The 23,157-nt window shown below is 44.6% G+C and overlaps 1 protein-coding gene across 6 annotated transcripts in view; it reads right to left on the bottom strand.

The window, feature by feature from the left end:
• The window catches only part of KIAA1549L (KIAA1549 like), a 673,640-nt gene that overhangs the window by 368,923 nt on the left and 281,560 nt on the right, over positions 1 to 23,157 (bottom strand). For all 6 annotated transcript variants that reach the window (XM_077288115.1, XM_077288116.1, XM_077288117.1 and 3 more), the window contains 2 exons: positions 10,278 to 10,440; positions 9,600 to 9,659 (listed from right to left, as the gene is read on the bottom strand). In XM_077288115.1, coding sequence (XP_077144230.1) covers positions 9,600 to 9,659; positions 10,278 to 10,440 — 223 coding nt within the window. The remainder of the gene's footprint in view (positions 1 to 9,599; positions 9,660 to 10,277; positions 10,441 to 23,157) is intronic.

The following is a 23,157-nucleotide window of genomic DNA, read 5'->3' as shown; positions in this document are numbered from 1 at the left end:
GTCTGTGTACAGTTGGGGTTGTCAAGGGGTACATGGTGACGTTCCGTTGTTGTCAATTTCTCCTTCTACTCCTTCTGAAGTCCCTGAGTTTTTGTCGGATTACCGAGATGTATTTGATGAGCCCAAATCCAGTGCCCTACCTCCTCATAGGGATTGTGATTGTGCTATTAATTTGATTCCTGGTAGTAAATTTCCTAAGGGATGGCTTTTCAATTTATCTGTGCCGGAACACGCCGCTATTCGGAGTTATATAAAGGAGTCCTTGGAGAAAGGGCATATTCGCCCGTCGTCGTCACCGTTGGGAGCAGGGTTCTTTTTTGTGGCCAAGAAGGATGGTTCTCTGAGACCTTGTATAGATTACCGCCTTCTCAATAAAATCACGGTCAAATTTCAGTACCCTTTGCCTCTACTGTCTGATTTGTTTGCTCGGATTAAGGGGGCTAGTTGGTTCACCAAGATAGATCTTCGAGGGGCGTATAATCTCGTGCGTATTAAACAAGGCGATGAATGGAAAACAGCATTTAATACACCCGAGGGCCATTTTGAGTACCTGATGATGCCATTCGGGCTTTCTAATGCTCCATCTGTGTTTCAGTCCTTTATGCATGATATCTTCCGAAAGTATTTGGATAGATTCATTATTGTATATTTGGATGATATTTTGGTCTTTTCGGATGATTGGGAGTCTCATGTGAAGCAGGTCAGAATGGTGTTCCAGGTTCTTCGTGCTAATTCTTTGTTTGTGAAGGGGTCTAAATGTCTCTTCGGAGTTCAGAAGGTTTCCTTTTTGGGCTTCATTTTTTCCCCTTCTACTATCGAGATGGATCCTGTTAAAGTTCAGGCCATTTATGATTGGACTCAGCCTACATCTGTGAAGAGCCTTCAGAAATTCCTGGGCTTTGCTAATTTTTACCGTCGCTTCATCGCTAATTTTTCTAGTGTTGTTAAACCATTGACTGATTTGACCAAGAAAGGTGCTGATGTGGTGAATTGGTCCTCTGCGGCCGTTGAGGCTTTTCAGGAGTTGAAACGTCGTTTCTCTTCGGCCCCTGTGTTGTGTCAGCCAGATGTTTCGCTCCCTTTTCAGGTCGAGGTTGATGCTTCTGAGATTGGAGCAGGGGCTGTTTTGTCTCAAAGATCTTCTGATGGCTCTGTGATGAAGCCATGTGCTTTCTTTTCTAGAAAGTTTTCGCCTGCTGAGCGTAATTATAATGTTGGTTATCGGGAGTTGTTGGCTATGAAGTGGGCGTTCGAGGAGTGGCGACATTGGCTCGAGGGAGCCAAGCATCGCGTAGTGGTCTTAACGGATCACAAGAATCTGACTTATCTCGAGTCTGCTAAGCGGTTGAGTCCTAGACAGGCTCGATGGTCGCTGTTTTTCTCCCGTTTCAATTTTGTGGTTTCATACCTTCCGGGTTCTAAGAATGTGAAGGCTGATGCCCTTTCAAGGAGTTTTGTGCCTGATTCCCCGGGAGTTCCTGAGCCGGCTGGTATTCTCAAAGAGGGGGTAATTCTGTCTGCCATCTCACCTGATTTGCGGCGGGCGCTGCAGGAGTTTCAGGCTGATAGACCTGACCGTTGTCCAGCAGAGAAACTGTTTGTCCCTGATGGATGGACTAGTAGAGTTATCTCTGAGGTTCATTGTTCGGTGTTGGCTGGTCATCCTGGGATTTTTGGTACCAGAGATTTGGTGGCTAGGTCCTTTTGGTGGCCTTCCTTGTCACGGGATGTGCGTTCTTTTGTGCAGTCTTGTGGGACTTGTGCTCGGGCCAAGTCCTGCTGTTCTCGTGCCAGTGGGTTACTTTTGCCCTTGTCAGTCCCGAAAAGGCCTTGGATGCATGATTCCATGGATTTTATTTCAGATCTCCCTGTCTCTCAAAGGATGTCGGTCATCTCTTGTAGATTGTGAGCCTTCGCGGGCAGGGTCCTCTCTCCTACTGTACCAGTTATGACTTGTATTGTTCAAGATTATTGTACTTGTTTTTATTATGTATACCCCTCCTCACTTGTAAAGCGCCATGGAATAAATGGCGCTATAACAATAAATAATAATAATAATAATCTGGGTGGTTTGTGATCGCTTCTCTAAGATGGTCAATTTGGTACCCTTGCCTAAATTACCTTCCTCCTCTGATTTGGTTCCACTATTTTTCCAGCATGTGGTTCGTTTGCATGGCATTCCGGAGAACATCGTGTCGGACAGAGGTTCCCAGTTTGTTTCAAGGTTTTGGCGGTCCTTTTGTGCTAAGATGGGCATTGATTTGTCTTTCTCTTCGGCTTTCCATCCTCAGACAAATGGCCAAACCGAACGAACTAATCAGACTTTGGAGACCTATCTGAGATGCTTTGTTTCTGCTGATCAGGATGATTGGGTGACCTTCTTGCCATTGGCTGAGTTCGCCCTTATTAATCGGGCCAGTTCGGCTACTTTGGTTTCGCCTTTTTTTTGTAATTCTGGTTTTCATCCTTGTTTTTCTTCAGGGCAGGTTGAGCCTTCGGACTGTCCTGGTGTGGATTCTGTGGTGGACAGGTTGCAGTAAATTTGGACTCATGTAGTGGACAATTTGACATTGACCCAGGAGAAGGCTCAATATTTTGCCAACCGCCGTCGCTGTGTTGGTCCCCGACTTCGTGTTGGGGATTTGGTTTGGTTGTCGTCTCGTCATGTCCCTATGAAGGTTTCTTCTCCTAAGTTTAAGCCTCGTTTCATTGGTCCTTATAAGATTTCTGAAATTCTCAATCCTGTGTCGTTTCGTTTGGCCCTTCCAGCTTCTTTTGCCATCCATAATGTGTTCCATAGGTCTTTGTTGCGGAGATATGTGGCGCCTATGGTTCCCTCCGTTGACCCTCCTGCTCCGGTGTTGGTCAAGGGGGAGTTGGAGTATGTGGTGGAGAAGATTTTAGATTCTCGTATTTCGAGACGGAAACTTCAGTACCTGGTCAAATGGAAGGGCTATGGTCAGGAGGATAATTCCTGGGTTTTTGCCTCCGATGTCCATGCGGCCGAGTTGGTTTGTGCCTTTCATTTGGCTCGTCCTGATCGGCCTGGGGGCTCTGGTGAGGGTTCGGTGACCCCTCCTCAAGGGGGGGGTACTGTTGTGAATTCCGTTCCCGAACTCCCTCCTGTGGTCATGAATGGTACTTCGGCGAGTTCTGTCCGTGGACTCCCTCTGGTGGCTGTGAGTGGAACTGCTGGTTCTGAGGTTGCTCCCTCAGCTGCCCTCGTTTGCGGCTAGGCTGGCTTCTCTATTTAACTCCACTCAGATCTTTACTCCATGCCAGCTGTCAATGTATTAGTACTGGTTCAGATCTCTTTCGGATCTTTCTGATGACCTGTCTACTCCAGCAAAAGCTAAGTCCCTGCTAGTTCATTTGTTGTTCATTTTGTACTGAATATGTTTCTTAGTGCTTGCTAAGTTCTAGTCCAGCTTGCCAACATGATATTGCCTTGCTAGCTGGAAGCTCTGGGTTGCAGAGTGGCACCTCCGCACCGTGAGTCGGTGCAGGGGTCTTTTTGCACACTCTGCCTGGCTTTTTGTAGTTTTTTGTGCTGACCGCATAGATTCCTTCCCTATCCTCAGTCTATCTAGTAAGTCTGGCCTCCTTTGCTGAAACCTGTTTCATCCCTGTGTTTGTGACTTTCCTCTTAACTCACAGTTAATATATGTGGGGGGGCTGCCTATACCTTTGGGGAAATTTCTCTGAGGCAAGGTAAGGCTTATTTTCTTATCTTTAGGGGTAGTTAGCTCTTAGGCTGTGAAGAGGCGTCTAGGGAGAGTTAGGTACGCTCCATAGCTATTTCTAGTGTGTGTGTTAGGATTAGGATTTGCGGTCAGCAGAGTTCCCACTTCCCAGAGCTTGTCCTGTCTTCTAGTTTAACCATCAGGTCATTCCAGGTTCACCTAACCACCAGGTCCATAACAGTTGTCCATTGTTTCTGGAGGATTCACAGGGTCCTGGTCTCTCCTGCTTGCTGTTCTTTTCAACAAGATAAGTCCTGCTTGTTTTTGCAGTCCACATTTTGTGGGCCTCATTGTTTAGTGCATTTCATGTCTTTTCTTGTCCAGCTTAATCTGTGTAAGGATTTATGCAGTCAAGCTGGAATCTCTGGAGAGGCAGATATACCCTCCATGTCTTTAGTTAGATGTGGAGTTTTTTTATTTTCTGTGGTGGATATTTCCTAGTATTTTCATACTGACCGCATAGTTCTCTGTCCTATCTTTCCTATTTAGCTAGATTGGCCGCCTTTGCTAAATCCTGTTTTCAGCCTGTGTATGTTTTTTCCTCTCCTCTCACAGTCAATATTTGTGGGGGGCTGCCTATCCTTTGGGAATTTTCTCTGAGGCGAGATAGTTTTCCCTTTTCTATCTATAGGGTTAATTAGTCCTCCGGCTGTGTGGAGGTGTCTAGTATCAGTAGGTACATCCCACGGCTACTTCTAGTTGCGGTGTTAAGTTCAGGGTCCGCGGTCAGTACAGATACCACCTTCAGAGTACGTCTTATGCTGCTCCTAGGCCACCAGATCATAACACTAGCATTGCTGTCAGATAGGAGTGGCTATGCACTTTTACTACTACTATTAATTAATCCTACCAGTACCATGACTGAGAGATTGACTTTGATACTGACAGAATCGAGAAATAGCAACCTCATTAGTAAAAATGAGCTTGACATTCTTTTTCCCGCACTATTACGCCCAACGTTGGAAAGGGGTTTAAAAGCCACTCCAGTGCAGAAAACAAAACGCTAGAATGGTGCGTTGAACAAAAGGGACACACCCATTGCTAAATATGTGAATTTAACTCACAGGGGAAATGATGGAGTCATATCATTTGCTGTTATTGAGTTTGTAAAGCCAGGAGGGGACATCAATCAGATCCTATTACAATAGGTAACCAGGCAGACATTCCACCTACAAACTGTGGCTCCAAAGAGACTTAATGAGCAGCTGAATTTCAGATGCTATTTTTTTTTCAATTCTACATAGACTGCTCTCTCAATAAATCCACATCCCCACCCCACTATGTCTCCTCTAGCACAATTTTTGGTCAAGTTCGATTCTAGTCTTTTCCCTGCCCCACTTCTACCCCTCCCTTATGATGAACATTATCTAACCTTTAGTGTTGGGTCCACTTTGAGGATGAATGTCACCAAATCTGGTTTTATCGTTATGCCCAGATGGGCAATACATTTGTGAAAGTGGCTATTGACAACACTCTGCATTCTCCTGGTTTTGGGGCACTAATTTAGTGGAAAGTTGCCCCCTGGATAAATGTATAGTTATGCCTTTCCTGGAGATAAAGAACGAGATTTTTTTCTGGCCATTGGGTCATACGGGCAACCACCACTGCAGGAAATCCCATTAAGTAATGTCCCAGACATTTAAGTGGAGATACGGAGCAGAGAGTGAGCATGTCTGACGGGAGGTGCTCCATGACCTAGCCCTACAAACCAGAACATCCCGGGCTACCGGGATGATAATGTGGCAAACATTGGCCCAGAGAGTACGGCGGGAGACCCTAGCTCCACCCCTGGGATGGTATGCCTTGTGCTTCCCTTTTCCATGGAAACAATTGAACGTACAAGTCCACACACAATGGGAGCCCGACTCAGTCGCTGGACATGACATTCATGATGCTTTGGATCCCCATGTAGACGGTGAGATGCGAGATACACAGGATGTGAAGACACATCATTGTATCTTAATTAACCAGACAACTATTTTAGTAAACCAAACAGAATACAGTGTTATCTATATGTTGACTTTTTAATTTAAGTGTTTCTTTCTGGTTGGTCAAGAAAACAGACTTTCGCTTGTGTAAGCCTGTAATATTGACTTGAAAGTTGGCATTTAATGTAATATGTTGTGCTCTTATCCTTGATGACTAGTGATGGTTGCTGATATGCTAATTATACATTGTCTAGGTCAGATAGTTTGTTGATTTTTAAAACAGAGGAGGAAAATCTATGCAAATAGATTACATAATTAAACAAGGCGACTTGGTCATCACTATTCTTCCCCTTATCTGTGATGCTGGACTGGGGGATGCTTGTCGTTACCTCCTCTCTGTGTGCGTGCCACAGGTGGGGTAGTCGACCCTGGAAGATGAAGCCAGGTTGTGACCCTTGGGTCAACTGGCCTTGTATCTGAATGGACTGTCATCTTCCTACACTTGTCGTTACCTCCTCTCTGTGAGGGGTAGTCAACCCTGGTAGCTCTGAAGTAACAGCTGCCATTATCCCGGCGAATCAGCGGAAGGGTGAGACTCTGTAATGTGTACCATCTTGGGGTATTTTGCTGGGACTGTTCTACTTGTTATCTGCCTATTTTATGGTTCAGTAAAGCATTGCCACACTGTTTTACCCTCATCCTCTGTTGTCTGAGTAGCGTTATGCCCAAGTTAAAAGGAGAGCGGGGGTTCAGCGGGACAATCCCTGGTCCATGCGGTTCTGGCTAGTGGATCGGTCTGCCCGCCTCCCCCCTGCGGCGGTCCAGTCTCCAATGAGCAGTTTGATGAACTAAAACGCAGGTCTGTGCTTTAGAGCAGGTTTAAATTGCCCTGTACTAAAGGAAACTGTGGCCAGTAATCTTCTTGCATGGCGTGTGGGGATAGAATAGCGAGGACACCAGGTGTATTATTGATGACGGGATTGTCACCATATGGATGAAATATAGTGCAGTGAGTGGAACATATGTGGGTATTAGGACCTCACCCCCAGAAATGAGGTAGAACGCCCTTAATGGGAGGGTTTCGGGATATAAACCTGCATGGAAGCATTTTTTGCAGTGAGGTGCCAGCACAGTGGGATGTTCATATTTTTATTTATTTGATTTTGGCACTTTGCATTTTATAGACTCTGAGACACTTTATGCCCTATGGATTTGTGAGCAATTAAAGGCATAATCTTACTTGTCTTTTTTCCCCCTTGTGAGTACATTCCCCTGATAACATCTCACTACTGAGAAAGAAATCAGCCAGGAGGGATTTTTTGTGTGATAAATTGTATGAGAGCTCTACTTAGGTACTGCCCTTGCAAGGGCCTGGGCATATACAAGTGGCACGATGGGGAAGAGAGATATGACAACTGAGATTTGCTGTCCATGAAACTCCATGGAATTTAACATCCATACAGCACAAATGGGTAACTTTTTTCTTCTTTTTATGCACTATGGCACCTTGTATATGACATTGTCCTACAAACATGGCACCAACTGACATTGATTGTTGATTATTGTAGTACTAATGTAGTCCTTTTATTGTGGATCAGCATCTGTGCTTTGTCTTTCCTGAGTCAATCCTAATTTTTATGATTATTATTAAAAGTTATATTTTAATACTTTCACCCCCCCCCCCCCTCCAAGCCTGTTTTCACCTTGGACAATATACAATGGGGAAAAAAAGTATTTAGTCAGCCACCAATTGTGCAAGTTCTCCCACTTAAAAGGATGAGAGGCCTGTAATTGACATCATAGGTAGACCACAAAATGAGAAAACAAATCCAGAAAATCACCTTGTCTGATTTGGCAAGATTTATTTTGCAAATTATGGTGGAAAATAAGTATTTGGTCATTAACAGGAGTTCATCTCAATATTTTGTTATATATCCTTTGTTGGCAATGACAGAGGTCAAACATTTTCTGTAAGTCTTCACAAGGTTGGCACACACTGTTGGTGGTATATTGGCCCATTCCTCCATGCAGATCTCCGCTAGAGCAGTGATGTTTTGGGCCTGTCGCTGGGCAACACAGACTTTCTACTCCTTTCAAAGGTTTTCTATGGGGTTGACATCTGCAGACTGGCTAGGCCACCCCAGGACCTTCATATGCTTCTTAAGAAGCCACTCCTTCGTTGCCCTTGCTGATGGAAGGAGGTTTGCACTAAAAATCTCACGATAAATGGCCCCAATCATTCTTTCATGTACAAGGATCAGTCGTCCCTGTCCCTTTGCAGATAAACAGTCCTAAAGCATGATGTTGCCACCTCCATGCTTCACAGTAGGTATGGAGTTCTTTGGATGCAACTCAGCAGTCTCCTCCAAACACGACAAGTTTTTTTCCTATCAAACAGTTCTACTTTGGTTTCATCAGACCATATGACATTCTCTCAATACTCTTCTGGATAATCCAAATGCTCTCTAGCAAACTTCAGACGGGCCCAGACATGTACTGGCTTAAGCAGGGGGACACATCTGGCACTGCAGAATCTGAGTCCCTGGCGGCGTAGTGTGTTACTGATGGCAGCCTTTGTTACGGTGGTCCCAGCTCTATGCAGGTCATTCACTAGGTCCCCCTCGTGTGGTTCTGGGATTTTTGCTCATTGTTCTTGTGATCATTTTGACCACACGGGGTGAGATCTTGCGTGGAGCCCCAGATCGAGGGAGATTATCAGTGGTCTTGTATGTCTTCCATTTTCTTATTATTGCTCCCACAGTTGATTGAATCACACCAAGCTGCTTGCCTATTGCAGATTCAGTCTTCCCCTACAATTTTGTTTCTGGTGTCCTTTACACAGCTCTTTGGTCTTCACCATGGTGGAGTTTGGAGTGTGACTTTTTGAGGTTGTGGAGAGGTGTCTTTTATACTGATAACAAGTTCAAACAGGTGCCATTACTACATAATGAGTGGAGGACAGAGGAGTCTCTTAAAGAAGATGTTATAGGTCTGTGAGAGACAGAAATCTTGCATGTTTTTAGGTGACCAAATACTCATTTTCCACCATAGTTTGCAAAATAAATCTTGCCAAATCAGACAAGGTGATATTCTAGATTTGTTTTGACTCTCATATTTGTGGTCTACTTATGATGTCAATTACAGGCCTCTCTCATCTTTTTAAGTGGGAGAACTTGCACAATTGGTGGCTGACTTAATACTTTTTTTCCCCACTGTATGAGCCCTGTGCAGTCCAGTAACTCATCAGTACACACAATTCAACCTGCTTTGGAGATAGAAGTGGGCCCCCCATTTCACTTGGGCCCCTGTGTGGTTTCACAGGCTGTACCAATGGTATATCTGCTCCTGAGTTGGTTTACACAAGACTTCATATAACCCAAGGCCAGCTCAGGTGTCACCTGCTATAGAGCTTTCTTGAACATTACCCACAAGGAAGCTTTGGCTTTCTCATGGGGCTAAGACTGTTTAGCAAAGGTTAGAACATTACTGAAGAAGAGAAGTGAATAGTTATTATCTAACATCACACTAGAGTAAAATTTTGCAAGTCAAGGATGCAAAAACAATGGTGACCACAATGAGCCCTCCATATCAGAGATGCAAGAGCAAAATATGTTTTTCATTGTGTAAACCCCACAAAATAGTCCCCCTGGACCCTTGTGATATAAAAATGTTGACCAAGAGGGTGGGTACAATACCATATACAATCTGAGGACAAGTGCTGCAATGTTCAAAGAAGATGGCAGACACTTTTGTAACCTCTTTAATGTGACTGCTCAAAAGCGGTTCATATTGTTATTTCCTATTAATACAACTGGTTCACTTATAAACAAAACTATAATAAAAAAAATAAATGAAAGAGACGTTGTTAGGAAAGAAATCTAGTAATAATCATAATTCCATCATGGCTGTCATTAAATATATAAGTTACCTGTGTACACCCAGTTGATAATTGTGGAAGCTGATATGTCAATATTTGGATAATACAGAGCTGAAAAAAAGCACAAATAAAATAAATCTTAAGTAAAATGGAAATATTTTTGCCAATGATTTATTAAGTCGTGTTGAAGCTTTAACATGCAATGAACAGATTAGTAAATTTATAGAATAAAATGAAAACATTAAAGAGAATTTGTGACCTCTCTCCTGACTTGTTTGTTACATAAAATACTCCACCATGAAATAACAACGACGGAGCATCTTTTACTCACAGCAACCTTGCAGTGTGTTGTTCCTCAATTACTCAGGGACGTGTAAAAATAAACTACATAATTGGTATTCTCATTCCACTTTCCAATGCGGAGCATCCCCAACCAGCCTGGTCGTGTCTAGTCACACTCCAGGTCTTCACAGGGGTGTAGGTCAGAGGTAGGACCCGCATCTATCAGGCACAACATTTGTCACCAAAGGTCCCAGTTCAGAATGTCTTTTTAAAGGTTCCTGGCATAAATGGATGAACCCAGGATTTCCATAAGCTCAGAATTTTAATAAAGGCAACTATTGTAATTAACACAAATCTGTTGTATACCCTGAGCAGCTTTGAAGCATCACTTGACTTTAGACAATATGGGTGACAAAAGGGGAAAGGCAAATAGGGTGTGCTCCTTACGTTCAGCAATAATGGACGGAGGATCTCCCAGATAGTATCCAACTTCTTCTCCAGAGAGGACATTGAGCAGGCTGCTAGCTGTCGCACCATTTAATGCATTGCTATAATTCTTCACAACGTAGATCAGGGTAAGAATTTGGTTTTCTGTGGATGTGCTCAAAATCTATCAAAAGACAGAAAATAAATATTATTAAAGTAAGTAAATAATTTAACTATTGATGTAATAAAGACATTGCAAAATTAAATTAGGGCAGACTGGACAGCAGTGTAGCTAAAAGGAAGAAGTGTTGTGTGCCAGAAGTGTTGGGCACCTCCAGCAAGCCATTATGTCTTGGATGATGTGACAAATACACACAGCTGATCAGGTTATGTATATTTGTGTAATGAGGAGGGTGTGGCATAAGGATACAAGAACCTTTATCAAGGTGTGCAGAATTATTAGGTAGCTTGTTTTCCCTAAGGCAAAATGGGAGAAAAAAGATTTAACTGACTCTAAAAAGTAAAAAATTGTTACAAGTCTTACAGAGGAATGCAGGACTCTTGAAAATATTAAGATATTGGTGTATAATCAAAGAACCATCAAACATTTTCGTGCAAATAGTCAACAGGATCTCAAAAAACATGTTGAGGGAAAAAACATGCACATTAATGTTGAGGAGAGCCCTAAGATCAAATACTTAATTAACCTCAAGACAAAAGAGATTGAGAGAAACGACCCATAAAGTGTATTATTTCATCTTACATAAGCTTGCTCAGATCAAAGTGTGACACTAAAGATGGCTGCCATTTGCTGTTTCAACACACACCATGCTCTGGTATCCAAGATGATGCCCACTCTGATGACCTCATGGATCCGGCCACGATGACGCCCACCCTGAAGACTTCATGGATCACTAATCAATGGAATACATCCGATCACTCCATTTTAGCGCTAACCGAGCCCCCTTACAGGGGTTGTATAAATCTATGTTCGGGTTAAATAAGTGTCTTGGAGCTGAGCCTTAGTTTGATCAAGAAGAGCTTACATCCGACTGTGTGTGTCTTATGTTATTTTCTTTAGTGCATGCACTTGATCAATATCCATTAAGCCAGGAGTAGGAAACTAGTGAACATTTCTTATTGTTCAACCTAACATTTTCTGCCAAAAATGTGAAAAGAATCAAACACGAAGTGACCAGGAAGCCATTCTCCTCCAGTACTGTCATATTACTAAACTGCAAGCTCACTGCAGGCCCAGAAGTACAAGGCGTTCAGTGCTCAGAGACATGGTCAAGGTAAGGGAGGCTGAAACCCGACCACCACTGAGCAAGACACAGAAATGCAAGGTGTTCAGTGCTCAGAGACATGGCCGAGGTGAGGAAGGCTGAACCCGACCAGCACTGAATAAGACACAGAAGTGCAAAGTGCTCAGTGCTCAGATACATGGCCAAGGTAAGGGAGGCTGAACCCGACCACCGCTGATCAAGACACAGAAGTACAAGGTGTTCATTGCTCAGAGACATGTCCGAGGTAAGAGAGGCTGAACCCGACCAATACTGAGCAAGACACAGAAATGCAAGGTATTCAGTGCTAAGACATGGCTGAGGTAAGGGAGGCTGAACCAGACCACCACTTATCAAGACACAGAAGTACAAGGTGTTCAGTGCTCAGAGACATGGCCGATATAAGGAAGGCTGAAACCTGACCACCACTGAGCAAGACACAGAAGTACAACGTGCTCAGTGCTCAGAGACATGGTCGAGGTGAGGAAGGCTGAAATTCGGCCATCACTGAGCAAGACCCAGAAGTACAAGGTGTTCAGTGCTCAGAGACATGGCCGAGGTAAGGGAGGCTGAAAACCGACCACTGCTGATCAAGACAAAGAAGTACAAGGTGTTCAGTGCTTAGAGACATGGCTGAAGTGAGGAAGGCTGAAACTCGACCACCACTGAGCAAGACACAGAATGTGAAATGTCAAGACTGGGCCAAGAAATGTCTGAAGACAGATTGCTCTATGGTATTATGGACTGATGAGATGAGAGTCACTCAATAGATCAGATGGAAGAGCCTGGGGCTCTTTGAGTAAGGACACAGAGCTCCACTCCGACTCAGATGTCAGCAAGATGGAGGTGGGGTACTGCTAAGGGCTGGTATTATTACAGATGAACTAGTCAGGTATTTTTGGGTTGAAGATGGACTTAAAATCAACTCTAAAACCTAATATGAAAGAAGATTGCCACGCTTGGAGGCAGATTGCAGCGTGACTGCTAAAATAGAGATAATGAATTTTAATTCCTATCAGCCTGTAGTGGTCGTTTGCTGCACAATGTTCAATTGGGTCAGATGCTGGGGAGCATCCTCCTGAAGAGGAAAAACCCCGTAGAAATGCTAGCAGGCACAGCGGTTAGCCTCAGCCGATGGCGCCGCTGTGGAATAGCGTGGTGAGTGGGGGGCGTGGCTGAACGGTAACGTCACCTGTTGTGAATTCTGCTTTTGGGCTCCCTCCGGGGGTTGTAGGTGGTAATGCAGTTGCCCCTGAGTTGCAGTCCTGGTCAGCTGTATCTGCTGATTGCAGTTCTGACTGGGGTATTTAGGGGTGCAGGATTCATTAGTCCTTGCCAGTTGTCCATGTTTGTTGGGAGGTTTTGGTCCTGGTTTGGTTCCTTCTGCCTTCTGCCAAATCAGCAAAGATAAGTGTCTGGTTTTGTTTCTTTGGCACACATGCTGTGTGCTTAATAATTCTGTGCTATTCGGTGTTTTTTTGTCCAGCTTAGAGTGTGTCAGTATTTTCTCAGTCTTGTTGGATTCTCTGGAGTGGCAGATATACATTCCATGTCTTTAGTTAGATTGTGGAACTTTTTGTATTATCTGCTGTGGATATTTTTGGAAGGGTTTTAATACTGACTGCTTAGTATTCTGTCCTACCTTTCTCTATTTAGCTAGAGTGGCCTCTTTTGCTGAATCCTGTTTTCTGCCTGCGTGTGTCTTTCCTCTCCTACTCACAGTCAATATTCGTGGGGGGCTGCCTATCCTTTGGGGTTCTGCTCTGAGGCAAGGTAGTATTCCTATTTCTATCTATAGGGGTATTTAGTCCTCCGGCTGTGTCGAGGTGTCTAGGGTTTGTTAGGCACACCCCACGGCTACTTCTAGTTGCGGTGTTAGTTCAGGTTTTGCGGTCAGTACAGTTTCCACCTACTCCAGAGAAAGTTCATGCGGCTCCAAAGTCACCGGATCATAACAGTACAACTGGCCCACTATGAGTTAAATGGATCTCAGAAGAAGGGAAGAAAGGTGTTGAGTCATTTTTTTTCTGCAGTTGGCTTTGCCTTTTCTTCCCTCTTTTTCTCTGGGTGGCTAAGGAGTCTTGTGTTAGCATGGATGTTCAGGAATTAGCTTCTCGTGTAGACCAGCTTGCTGCTAGGGTACAGGGAATTTCTGATTATATTGTTCAGACCAGACTCCTGTTTTAGAGCCGAAGATTCCTACTCCTGATTTGTTTTTTGGTGACAGGTCCAAATTTTTGAGTTTTAAAAACAACTGTAAACTGTTTTTTGCTTTGAGACCTCGATCCTCTGGGGATTCTATTCAGCAGGTTAAAATCGTCATTTCCCTGCTGCGTGGTGATCCACAGGATTGGGCATTTTCCCTGGAATCTGGGAATCCGGCTTTGCTTAATGTAGATTCCTTTTTTCAGGCTTTAGGACTATTATATGATGAACCTAATTCTGTGGATCAAGCGGAGAAGACCTTGTTGGCCCTATCTCAGGGTCAAGAGGCGGCAGAATTGTATTGTCAGAAATTTAGAAAATGGTCTGTGTTGACTAAATGGAATGATAATGCTTTGGCTGCAATTTTCAGAAAGGGTCTTTCTGAATCCGTTAAAGATGTTATGGTGGGGTTTCCCACGCCTGTCGGTCTGAGTGATTCTATGTCTTTGGCCATTCAGATTGATCGGCGCTTGCGGGAGCGCAGAACTGTGCGCACTGTGGTGTTGTCCTCAGAGCAGAGTCCTGAGCCAATGCAGTGTGAAAGGATTCTGTCTAGGACAGAACGACAAGGACTCAGACGTCAGAATAGGTTGTGTTATTGTGGCGACGCTTCTCATGTCATTTCAGTCTGCCCTAAACGGACAAAGAGGATCGCTAGTTCTTTTACCATCAGTACTGTAGAACCTAAATTTGTTATCGGTGTCCTTGATCTGCTCATTGTCATCATTTTCTGTCTTGGCGTTTGTGGATTAAAGCGCCACTTTGAACTTAATGGACCTTGAGTTTGCCAGGCGTTGTGGTTTCCCCTTGCAGCCCTTGCAGAACCTTATTCCTTTAAGGGGCATTGATGCTACACCTTTGGCTAAAAATAAGCCCCAGTTTTGGACACAGGTGACCATGCGCATGGCGCCAGCCCATCAGGAAGATTGTCGATTTCTGGTATTGCATAATTTACATGATGCTATCATGTTGGGTTTTCCGTGGTTGCAGGTACATAATCCTGTGTTGGATTGGAAGTCTACGTCTGTGACTAGTTGGGGTTGTCAGGGGGTTCATAATGATGTTCCTTTAATGTCCATCTTCTCTTCTTCCTCTTCCAAAATTCCAGAGTTTTTGTCTGATTTTCAGGATGTATTCGATGAGCCCAAGTCCAGTTCTCTTCCACCGCACAGGGATTGTGATTGTGCTATTGATTTGATTCCAGGCTGTAAGTTTCCTAAGGGCCGACTCTTCAACCTGTCTGTGCCTGAACATACCGCTATGCGGAGTTATGTTAAGGAGTCTTTGGAGAAAGGGCATATTCAGCCATCTTCTTCACCGATGGGAGCAGGATTTTTTTTTGTTGCTAAGAAAGATGGCTCCTTGAGACCCTGTATTGATTATCGCCTCTTGAATAAGATCACGGTCAAGTTTCAATACCCTTTACCTTTGCTTTCCGATTTGTTTGCTAGGATTAAGGGGGCTAGTTGGTTTACGAAGATTGACCTTCGGGGGGCGTATAATCTTGTTCGTATTAAGCAGGGTGATGAATGGAAAACTGCGTTCAATACGCCCGAAGGCCATTTTGAATACCTTGTGATGCTGTTCGGGATCACTAATGCTCCATCTGTTTTTCAATCTTTCATGCATGATATCTTCCGGACTTATATTGATAAATTCTTGATTGTATATTTGGACGATATTTTGATTTTTTCTGATGATTGGGAGTCTCATGTGGAACAGGTCAGGATGGTATTTCAGATCCTTTGTGACAATGCTTTGTTTGTGAAGGGGTCTAAGTGTCTCTTTGGGGTGCAGAAGGTTTCTTTTTTGGGTTTTATTTTTTCTCCTTCATCTATTGAGATGGATCCGGTTAATGTTCAGGCCATTCATGATTGGATTCAACCCACGTCCGTAAAGAACCTTCAGAAATTTTGGGGTTTTGCAAATTTTTATCGCCGTTTCATTGCTAACTTTTCCAGCGTGGTTAAACCCTTGACCGATTTGACGAAAAAAGGCGCTGATGTGGCGAATTGGTCCTCTGCGGCTGTTTCTGCCTTTCAGGAGCTTAAACGTCGATTTACTTCTACTCCGGCATTGCGCCAACCGGATGTTTCCCTTCCGTTTCAGGTTGAGATTGACGCTTCTGAGATTGGCGCAGGGGCCGTTTTGTCCCAGAGGGATCATGTTGGTTCCTTGACGAAACCGTGTGCAAATTTTTGCCTGCTGAACGCAATTATGATGTTGGCAATCGGGAGTTGTTGGCTATAAAGTGGGCATTTGAGGAGGGGCGACATTGGCTTGAGGGAGCTAAGCACCGTATTGTGGTCTTGACCGATCATAAGAATTTGATTTACCTCGAGTCTGCCAAGCGGCTGAATCCTAGACAGGCTCGATGGTCCTTGTTTTTTTCTCATTTTGATTTCGTGGTCTCGTATCTTCCGGGTTCCAAGAATATTAAGGCTGATGCCCTTTCTAGGAGTTTTTTGCCTGATTCTCCTGAGGTCCTTGAACCGGTCGGCATTTTGAAAGAAGGGGTGGTTCTTTCTGCTATTTCCCCTGATTTACGACGGGTTCTTCAGGAATTTCAGGCTGACAGACCTGATCGTTGTCCAGTGGGGAAACTGCTTGTTCCTGACAGATGGACTAGTAGAATGATTTCTGAGGTTCACTGTTCTGTGTTGGCTGGTCATCCTGGTATTTTTGGTACCAGAGACTTGGTTGGTAGGTCCTTTTGGTGGCCTTCTTTATCACGTGATGTGCGTTCTTTTGTGCAGTCGTGTGGGACTTGTGCGCGGGCCAAGCCTTGTTGCTCCCGTGCTAGTGGGTTGCTCTTGCCATTGCTGGTCCCTGAGAGGCCCTGGACGCATATTTCTATGGATTTTATTTCTGATCTTCCGGTTTCCCAGAGGATGTCGGTTATCTGGGTTGTTTGTGACCGGTTTTCTAAGATGGTTCATTTGGTGCCTTTGCCTAAATTGCCTTCCTCTTCAGATTTAGTTTCGTTGTTTTTTCAGCATGTGGTTCGTTTGCATGGTATTCCGGAGAATATTGTGTCTGACAGAGGTTCCCAGTTTGTTTCTAGGTTTTGGCGGGCCTTTTGTGCTAGGCTGGGCATTGATTTATCTTTTTCCTCTGCATTTCATCCTCAGACAAATGGCCAAACCGAGCAAACTAATCAGACCTTGGAGACTTATTTGAGATGCTTTGTGTCTGCTGATCAGGATGATTGGGTGGCCTTTTTGCCATTGGCTGAGTTTGCCCTTAATAATCGGGCTAGTTCGGCTACTTTGGTTTCGCCTTTTTTTTGTAATTTTGGTTTTCATCCTCATTTTTCTTCTGGGCAGGTTGAGCCTTCTGACTGTCCTGGTGTGGATTCGGTGGTTGACAGGTTGCAGCAGATTTGGGCTCATGTGGTAGACAATTTGGTGTTGTCTCAGGAGGCGGCTCAACGTTTTGCTAACCGTCGTCGGTGTGTTGGTTCCCGGCTTCAGGTTGGGGATCTGGTCTGGTTGTCTTCCCGTCATGTTCCTATGAAGGTTTCTTCTCCTAAGTTTAAGCCTCGGTTTATTGGTCCTTATAGGATTTCTGGAATTATTAATCCGGTGTCTTTTCGATTGGCGCTTCCGGTGTTGTGAATTCTGTTCTTGGGCTCCCTCCGGTGGTTGTAAATGGCACTTTTGTGAATTCTGCCCTTGGGCTCCCTCCGGTGGTTTTGAGTGGAACTGCTGCTCCTTGGGTTTAGCATTAGCAGCTGCTTCCACTGATCGTCTCTCCTGGCTCTGCTATTTAGCCTGGCTCTAGTCTTCAGCCAGTGCCAGCTGTCAATGTTTCTTGGTTGGATTCAGATCTCTCCTTGGATTTCTCTGATAGCCTGTCCATTTCAGCAAAGATAAGTCATTGCTTGTTCTTTTGGTTGTCCACTTGCTGTGGACTTAATCGTTCAGCTCATGTTATGTTTTTTCTTGTCCAGCTTGTCAGTATGATATATTCAGCTTAGCTGGAAGCTCTGGGGAAGCAGATTTGCCCCTCCACACCATGAGTCGGTGTAGAGATTATTTTTGTAAACTCTGTGTGGATTTTTTAGCTTTTAATACTGACCGCACAGTATCCTTTTCTGTTCTGTCTATCTAGGTAGTTTTGGCCTCCTTTGCTAAATCCTGTTTTCATTCTGTGTATGTCATTTCCCTCTCCACTCACAGTCAATATTTGTGGGGGGCTATCTTTCCTTTGGGGATATTCTCTGAGGCAAGATAGCTTTCTGTTTCCATCTTTAGGGGTAGTTAGTTCTCAGGCTGTGACGAGGTGTCTAGGGAGTGACAGGAACATCCCACGGCTACTTCTAGTGTTGGTGTTAGGATCAGGAACTGCAGTCAGTACAGATACCACCTCCTCAGAGCTTATCCCATGTTGCTCCTTAACCACCAGGTCATAACAGTACAGCTGGCCAGCAATGTGTTAAATGCATCTCAAAAGAGGGAAAAAAAAAGTTCTGAGCCATTTTTTGTTTTTTTCTTTGCAGCCTGTTGTCTTTTTTTCCCCTTACCTCTGGGTGGCTCAGTGGTTAGGTGCTAGCATGGATATTGAGGGATTGACGTCTCGTGTGGATCAACTTGCTGCTAGAGTACAAGGTATTTCAGATTATATCATTCAAACTCCTGTTTTAGAGCCTAGAATTCCTACTCCTGATTTGTTTTTTGGGGATAGATCCAAATTTTTGAACTTTAAAAATAACTGCAGATTGTTTTTTCCTTTGAGACCCCGTTCCTCTGGTGACTCCATTCAGCAGGTGAAGATTGTCATTTCTCTGCTGCGTGGAGACCCTCAGGACTGGGCATTCTCCCTTGAGTCAGGGGATCCTGCATTGCTTAATGTAGATGCATTTTTTCAAGCGCTCGGATTGCTGTATGACGAACCTAATTCTGTGGATCAGGCAGAAAAAACCTTGCTGGCTCTGTGTCAGGGTCAGGAAGCGGCAGAAGTATACTGCCAGAAATTTAGAAAGTGGTCTGTACTCACTAAATGGAATGAGTATGCCCTGGCAGCAATCTTCAGAAAGGGTCTTTCTGAAGCCCTTAAGGATGTTATGGTGGGGTTCCCCACGCCTGCTGGTTTGAACGAATCAATGTCTCTAGCCATTCAGATTGATCGGCGCCTGCGCGAGCGCAAGCTGATGCACCATATGGCAGTGTCCTCTGAGCAGAGTCCTGAGCCTATGCAATGTGATAGGATTTTGACTAGAGCAGAACGGCAGGAATTCAGAAGTCAGAATAGGCTTTGTTTTTACTGTGGTGATTCTGCTCATGCTATTTCTGAGTGCCCTAAGCGTACTAAGAGGGTCGCTAGGTCTGTTACCATTAGTACTGTACAGCCTAAATTTCTCTTGTCTGTTACCCTGATTTGCTCATTATCGTCCTTTTCTGTTATGGCATTTGTGGATTCAGGCGCTGCCCTGAACTTAATGGACTTAGAGTTCGCCAGACGCTGTGGTTTTTCCTTGCAGCCTTTGCAGAGCCTGATTCCCTTAAGGGGGATTGATGCTACACCATTGGCCAAGAATAAACCTCAGTACTGGACACAGTTGACCATGTACATGGCTCCAGCACATCAGGAAGATTGTCGTTTTCTGGTGTTGCATAATTTGCATAATGTTGTTGTGCTGGGTTTTCCATGGTTACAGGTGCATAATCCGATGCTGGATTGGAAATCTATGTCTGTGACTAGTTGGGGTTGTTAAGGGATACATAGTGATGTTCCTTTAATGTCAATTTCCTCTTCCCCCTCTTCTGAAGTTCCTGAGTTTTTGTCGGATTTCCAGGATGTATTTGATGAGCCCAAGTCCAGCTCCCTTCCTCCTCATAGGGACTGCGATTGTGCTATTAACTTGATTCCTGGCTGTAAGTTCCCTAAGGGCCGACTTTTCAATCTGTCTGTGCCAGAGCATGCAGCAATGCGGAGTTATGTAAAGGAGTCTTTGGAGAAGGGGCATATTCGCCCGTCTTCGTCACCGCTGGGAGCTGGATTCTTTGTTGCCAAGAAGGATGGCTCCTTGAGACCCTGTATAGATTATCGCCTTCTCAATAAGATCATGGTCAAATTCCAATACCCTTTACCTTTGCTTTCTGATTTGTTTGCTTGGATTAAGGGGGCTAGTTGGTTTACTAAGATTGACCTTCGAGGGGCGTATAATCTTGTTCGTATTAAACAGGGTGACAAATGGAAAACAGCATTTAATACGCCCGAAGGCCATTTTGAATACCTTGTGATGCCATTCGGGCTCTCTAATGCTCCATCTGTGTTTCAGTCCTTTATGCATGATATCTTCTGGAATTATCTTGATAAATTCATGATTGTATATTTGGATAATATTTTGTTTTTTTCCGATGATTGGGAGTCTCATGTGAAACAAGTCAGGATGGTATTTCAGATCTTTCGTGCTAATGCTTTGTTTGTGAAGGGCTCTAAGTGCCTTTTTGGAGTTCAGAAGGTTTCTTTTTTGGGTTTCATTTTTTCTCCCTCGGCTATAGAAATGGATCCTGTTAAGGTCCAGGCAATTCATGATTGGATTCAACCCACATCTGTGAAGAGCCTTCAGAAATTTTTGGGCTTTGCTAATTTTTATCGCCGTTTCATTGCTAACTTTTCCAGTGTGGTTAAGCCCCTGACCGATTTGACAAAGAAAGGCGCTGATGTGATGAATTGGTCCTCTGCGGCTGTTGAGGCCTTTCAGGAGCTTAAACGTTGTTTTACTTCTGCCCCTGTATTGCGTCAGCCGGATGTTTCTCTTCCTTTTCAGGTTGAGGTTGACGCTTCTGAGATTGGGGCAGGGGCCGTTTTGTCTCACAGAAGTTCTGATGGTTCTTTGATGAAACCGTATGCCTTCTTCTCCAGAAAGTTTTCGCCTGCTGAGCGTAATTATGATGTCGGCAATCGGGAGTTGTTGGCTATGAAGTGGGCATTCGAGGAGTGGCGACATTGGCTTGAGGGAGCCAAGCATCGCGTTGTGGTCTTGACCGATCATAAGAATCTGATTTACCTCGAGTCTGCCAAGCGGTTGAATCCTAGACAAGCTCGATGGTCCCTGTTTTTCTCCCGTTTTGATTTTGTGGTCTCGTATCTTCCGGGATCTAAGAATGTGAAGGCTGATGCCCTCTCTAGGAGTTTTTTGCCTGATTCTCCGTGAGTCCTTGAGCCGGTTGGTATTCTCAAGAAGGGGGTGATTCTTTCTGCCATCTCCCATGATTTACGGCGGGTGCTTCGGGAGTTTCAGGCTGATAAACCTGACCGCTGTCCAGTGGGGAAACTGTTTGTTCCTGATAGATGGACTAGTAAGGTAATTTCTGAGGTTCATTGTTCGGTGTTGGCTGGTCATCCTGGGATTTTTGGTACCAGAGATTTGGTTGCTAGGTCCTTTTGGTGGCCTTCCTTGTCGCGGGATGTGCGTTCTTTTGTGCAGTCCTGTGGGACTTGTGCCCGGGCCAAGCCTTGCTGTTCCCGTGCTAGTGGGTTGCTTTTGCCTTTGCCGGTCCCTGAGAGGCCCTGGACGCATATTTCCATGGATTTTATTTCGGATCTTCCTGTTTCCCAGAAGATGTCTGTTATCTGGGTGGTTTGTGACCGGTTTTCTAAGATGGTCCATTTGGTACCTTTGCCTAAGTTGCCTTCCTCCTCTGATTTGGTTCCATTATTTTTTCAGCATGTGGTTCGTTTGCATGGCATTCCGGAGAATATTGTGTCTGACAGAGGTTCCCAGTTTGTTTCTAGGTTTTGGCGGTCCTTTTGTGCTAGAATGTGCATTGATTTGTCTTTTTCTTCAGCATTTGATCCTCAGACAAATGGCCAAACTGAGCGAACCAATCAGACCTTGGAAACCTATTTGACATGCTTTGTGTCTGCTGATCAGGATGATTGGGTGACCTTCTTGCCGTTGGCCGAGTTTGCCCTTAATAATCGGGCTAGTTCGGCTACCTTGGTTTCGCCTTTTTTTTGTAATTTTGGTTTTCATCCTCGTTTTTCTTCAGGGCAGGTTGAGCCTTCTGACTGTCCTGGTGTGGATTCTGTGGTGGACAGGTTACAGCAGATTTGGACTCATGTGGTGGACAATTTGACGTTGTCTCAGGAAAAGGCTCAACGTTTTGCTAACCGTCATCGGTGTGTTGGTCCCCGGCTTCGTGTTGGGGATTTAGTCTGGTTATCTTCTCGTCATGTTCCTATGAAGGTTTCTTCCCCTAAGTTCAAGCCTCGGTTTATTGGTCCTTATAAGATTTCTGAAATTATCAATCCGGTATCTTTTCGTTTGGCCCTTCCAGCTTCTTTTTCCATCCATAATGTTTTCCATAGATCTTTGTTGCAGAGATATGTGGTGTCCGTGGTTCCCTCTGTTGATCCTCCTGCTCCGGTGTTGGTTGAGGGGGAGTTGGAATATGTGGTGGAGAAGATATTGGATTCTCGTTTTTCGAGGCGGAAGCTTCAGTATCTGGTCAAGTGGAAGGGTTACGGCCAGGAGGATAATTCTTGGGTTGTTGCCTCCGATGTCCATGCTGCCGATTTGGTTCGTGCTTTTCACTTGGCTCGTCCTGATCGGCCTGGGGGCTCTGGTGAGGGTTCGGTGACCCCTCCTCAAGGGGGGGGTACTGTTGTGAATTCCGTTCTTGGGCTCCCTCCGGTGGTTGTAAATGGCACTTTTGTGAATTCTGCCCTTGGGCTCCCTCCGGTGGTTTTGAGTGGAACTGCTGCTCCTTGGGTTTAGCATTAGCAGCTGCTTCCACTGATCGTCTCTCCTGGCTCTGCTATTTAGCCTGGCTCTAGTCTTCAGCCAGTGCCAGCTGTCAATGTTTCTTGGTTGGATTCAGATCTCTCCTTGGATTTCTCTGATAGCCTGTCCTTTTCAGCATAGATAAATCATTGCTTGTTCTTTTGGTTGTCCACTTGCTGTGGACTTAATCGTTCAGCTCATGTTATGTTTTTTCTTGTCCAGCTTGTCAGTATGATATATTCAGCTTAGCTGGAAGCTTTGGGGAAGCAGATTTGCCCCTCCACACCGTGAGTCGGTGTAGAGATTATTTTTGTAAACTCTGCGTGGATTTTTTAGCTTTTAATACTGACCGCACAGTATCCTTTTCTGTTCTGTCTATCTAGGTAGTTTTGGCCTCCTTTGCTAAATCCTGTTTTCATTCTGTGTATGTCATTTCCCTCTCCACTCACAGTCAATATTTGTGGGGGGCTATCTTTCCTTTGGGGATATTCTCTGAGGCAAGATAGCTTTCTGTTTCCATCTTTAGGGGTAGTTAGTTCTCAGGCTGTGACGAGGTGTCTAGGGAGTGAAAAGAACATCCCACGGCTACTTCTAGTGTTGGTGTTAGGATCAGGAACTGCGGTCAGTACAGATACCACCTCCTCAGAGCTTGTCCCATGTTGCTCCTTAACCACCAGGT

This window comes from Ranitomeya variabilis, chromosome 2 (assembly GCF_051348905.1).
Source record: "Ranitomeya variabilis isolate aRanVar5 chromosome 2, aRanVar5.hap1, whole genome shotgun sequence".
In the NCBI taxonomy this organism is placed as follows: Eukaryota; Metazoa; Chordata; class Amphibia; order Anura; family Dendrobatidae; genus Ranitomeya; species Ranitomeya variabilis.
Note: the sequence above shows the minus strand (reverse complement) of the source record. Positions and strands in the feature narration are given on the sequence as shown.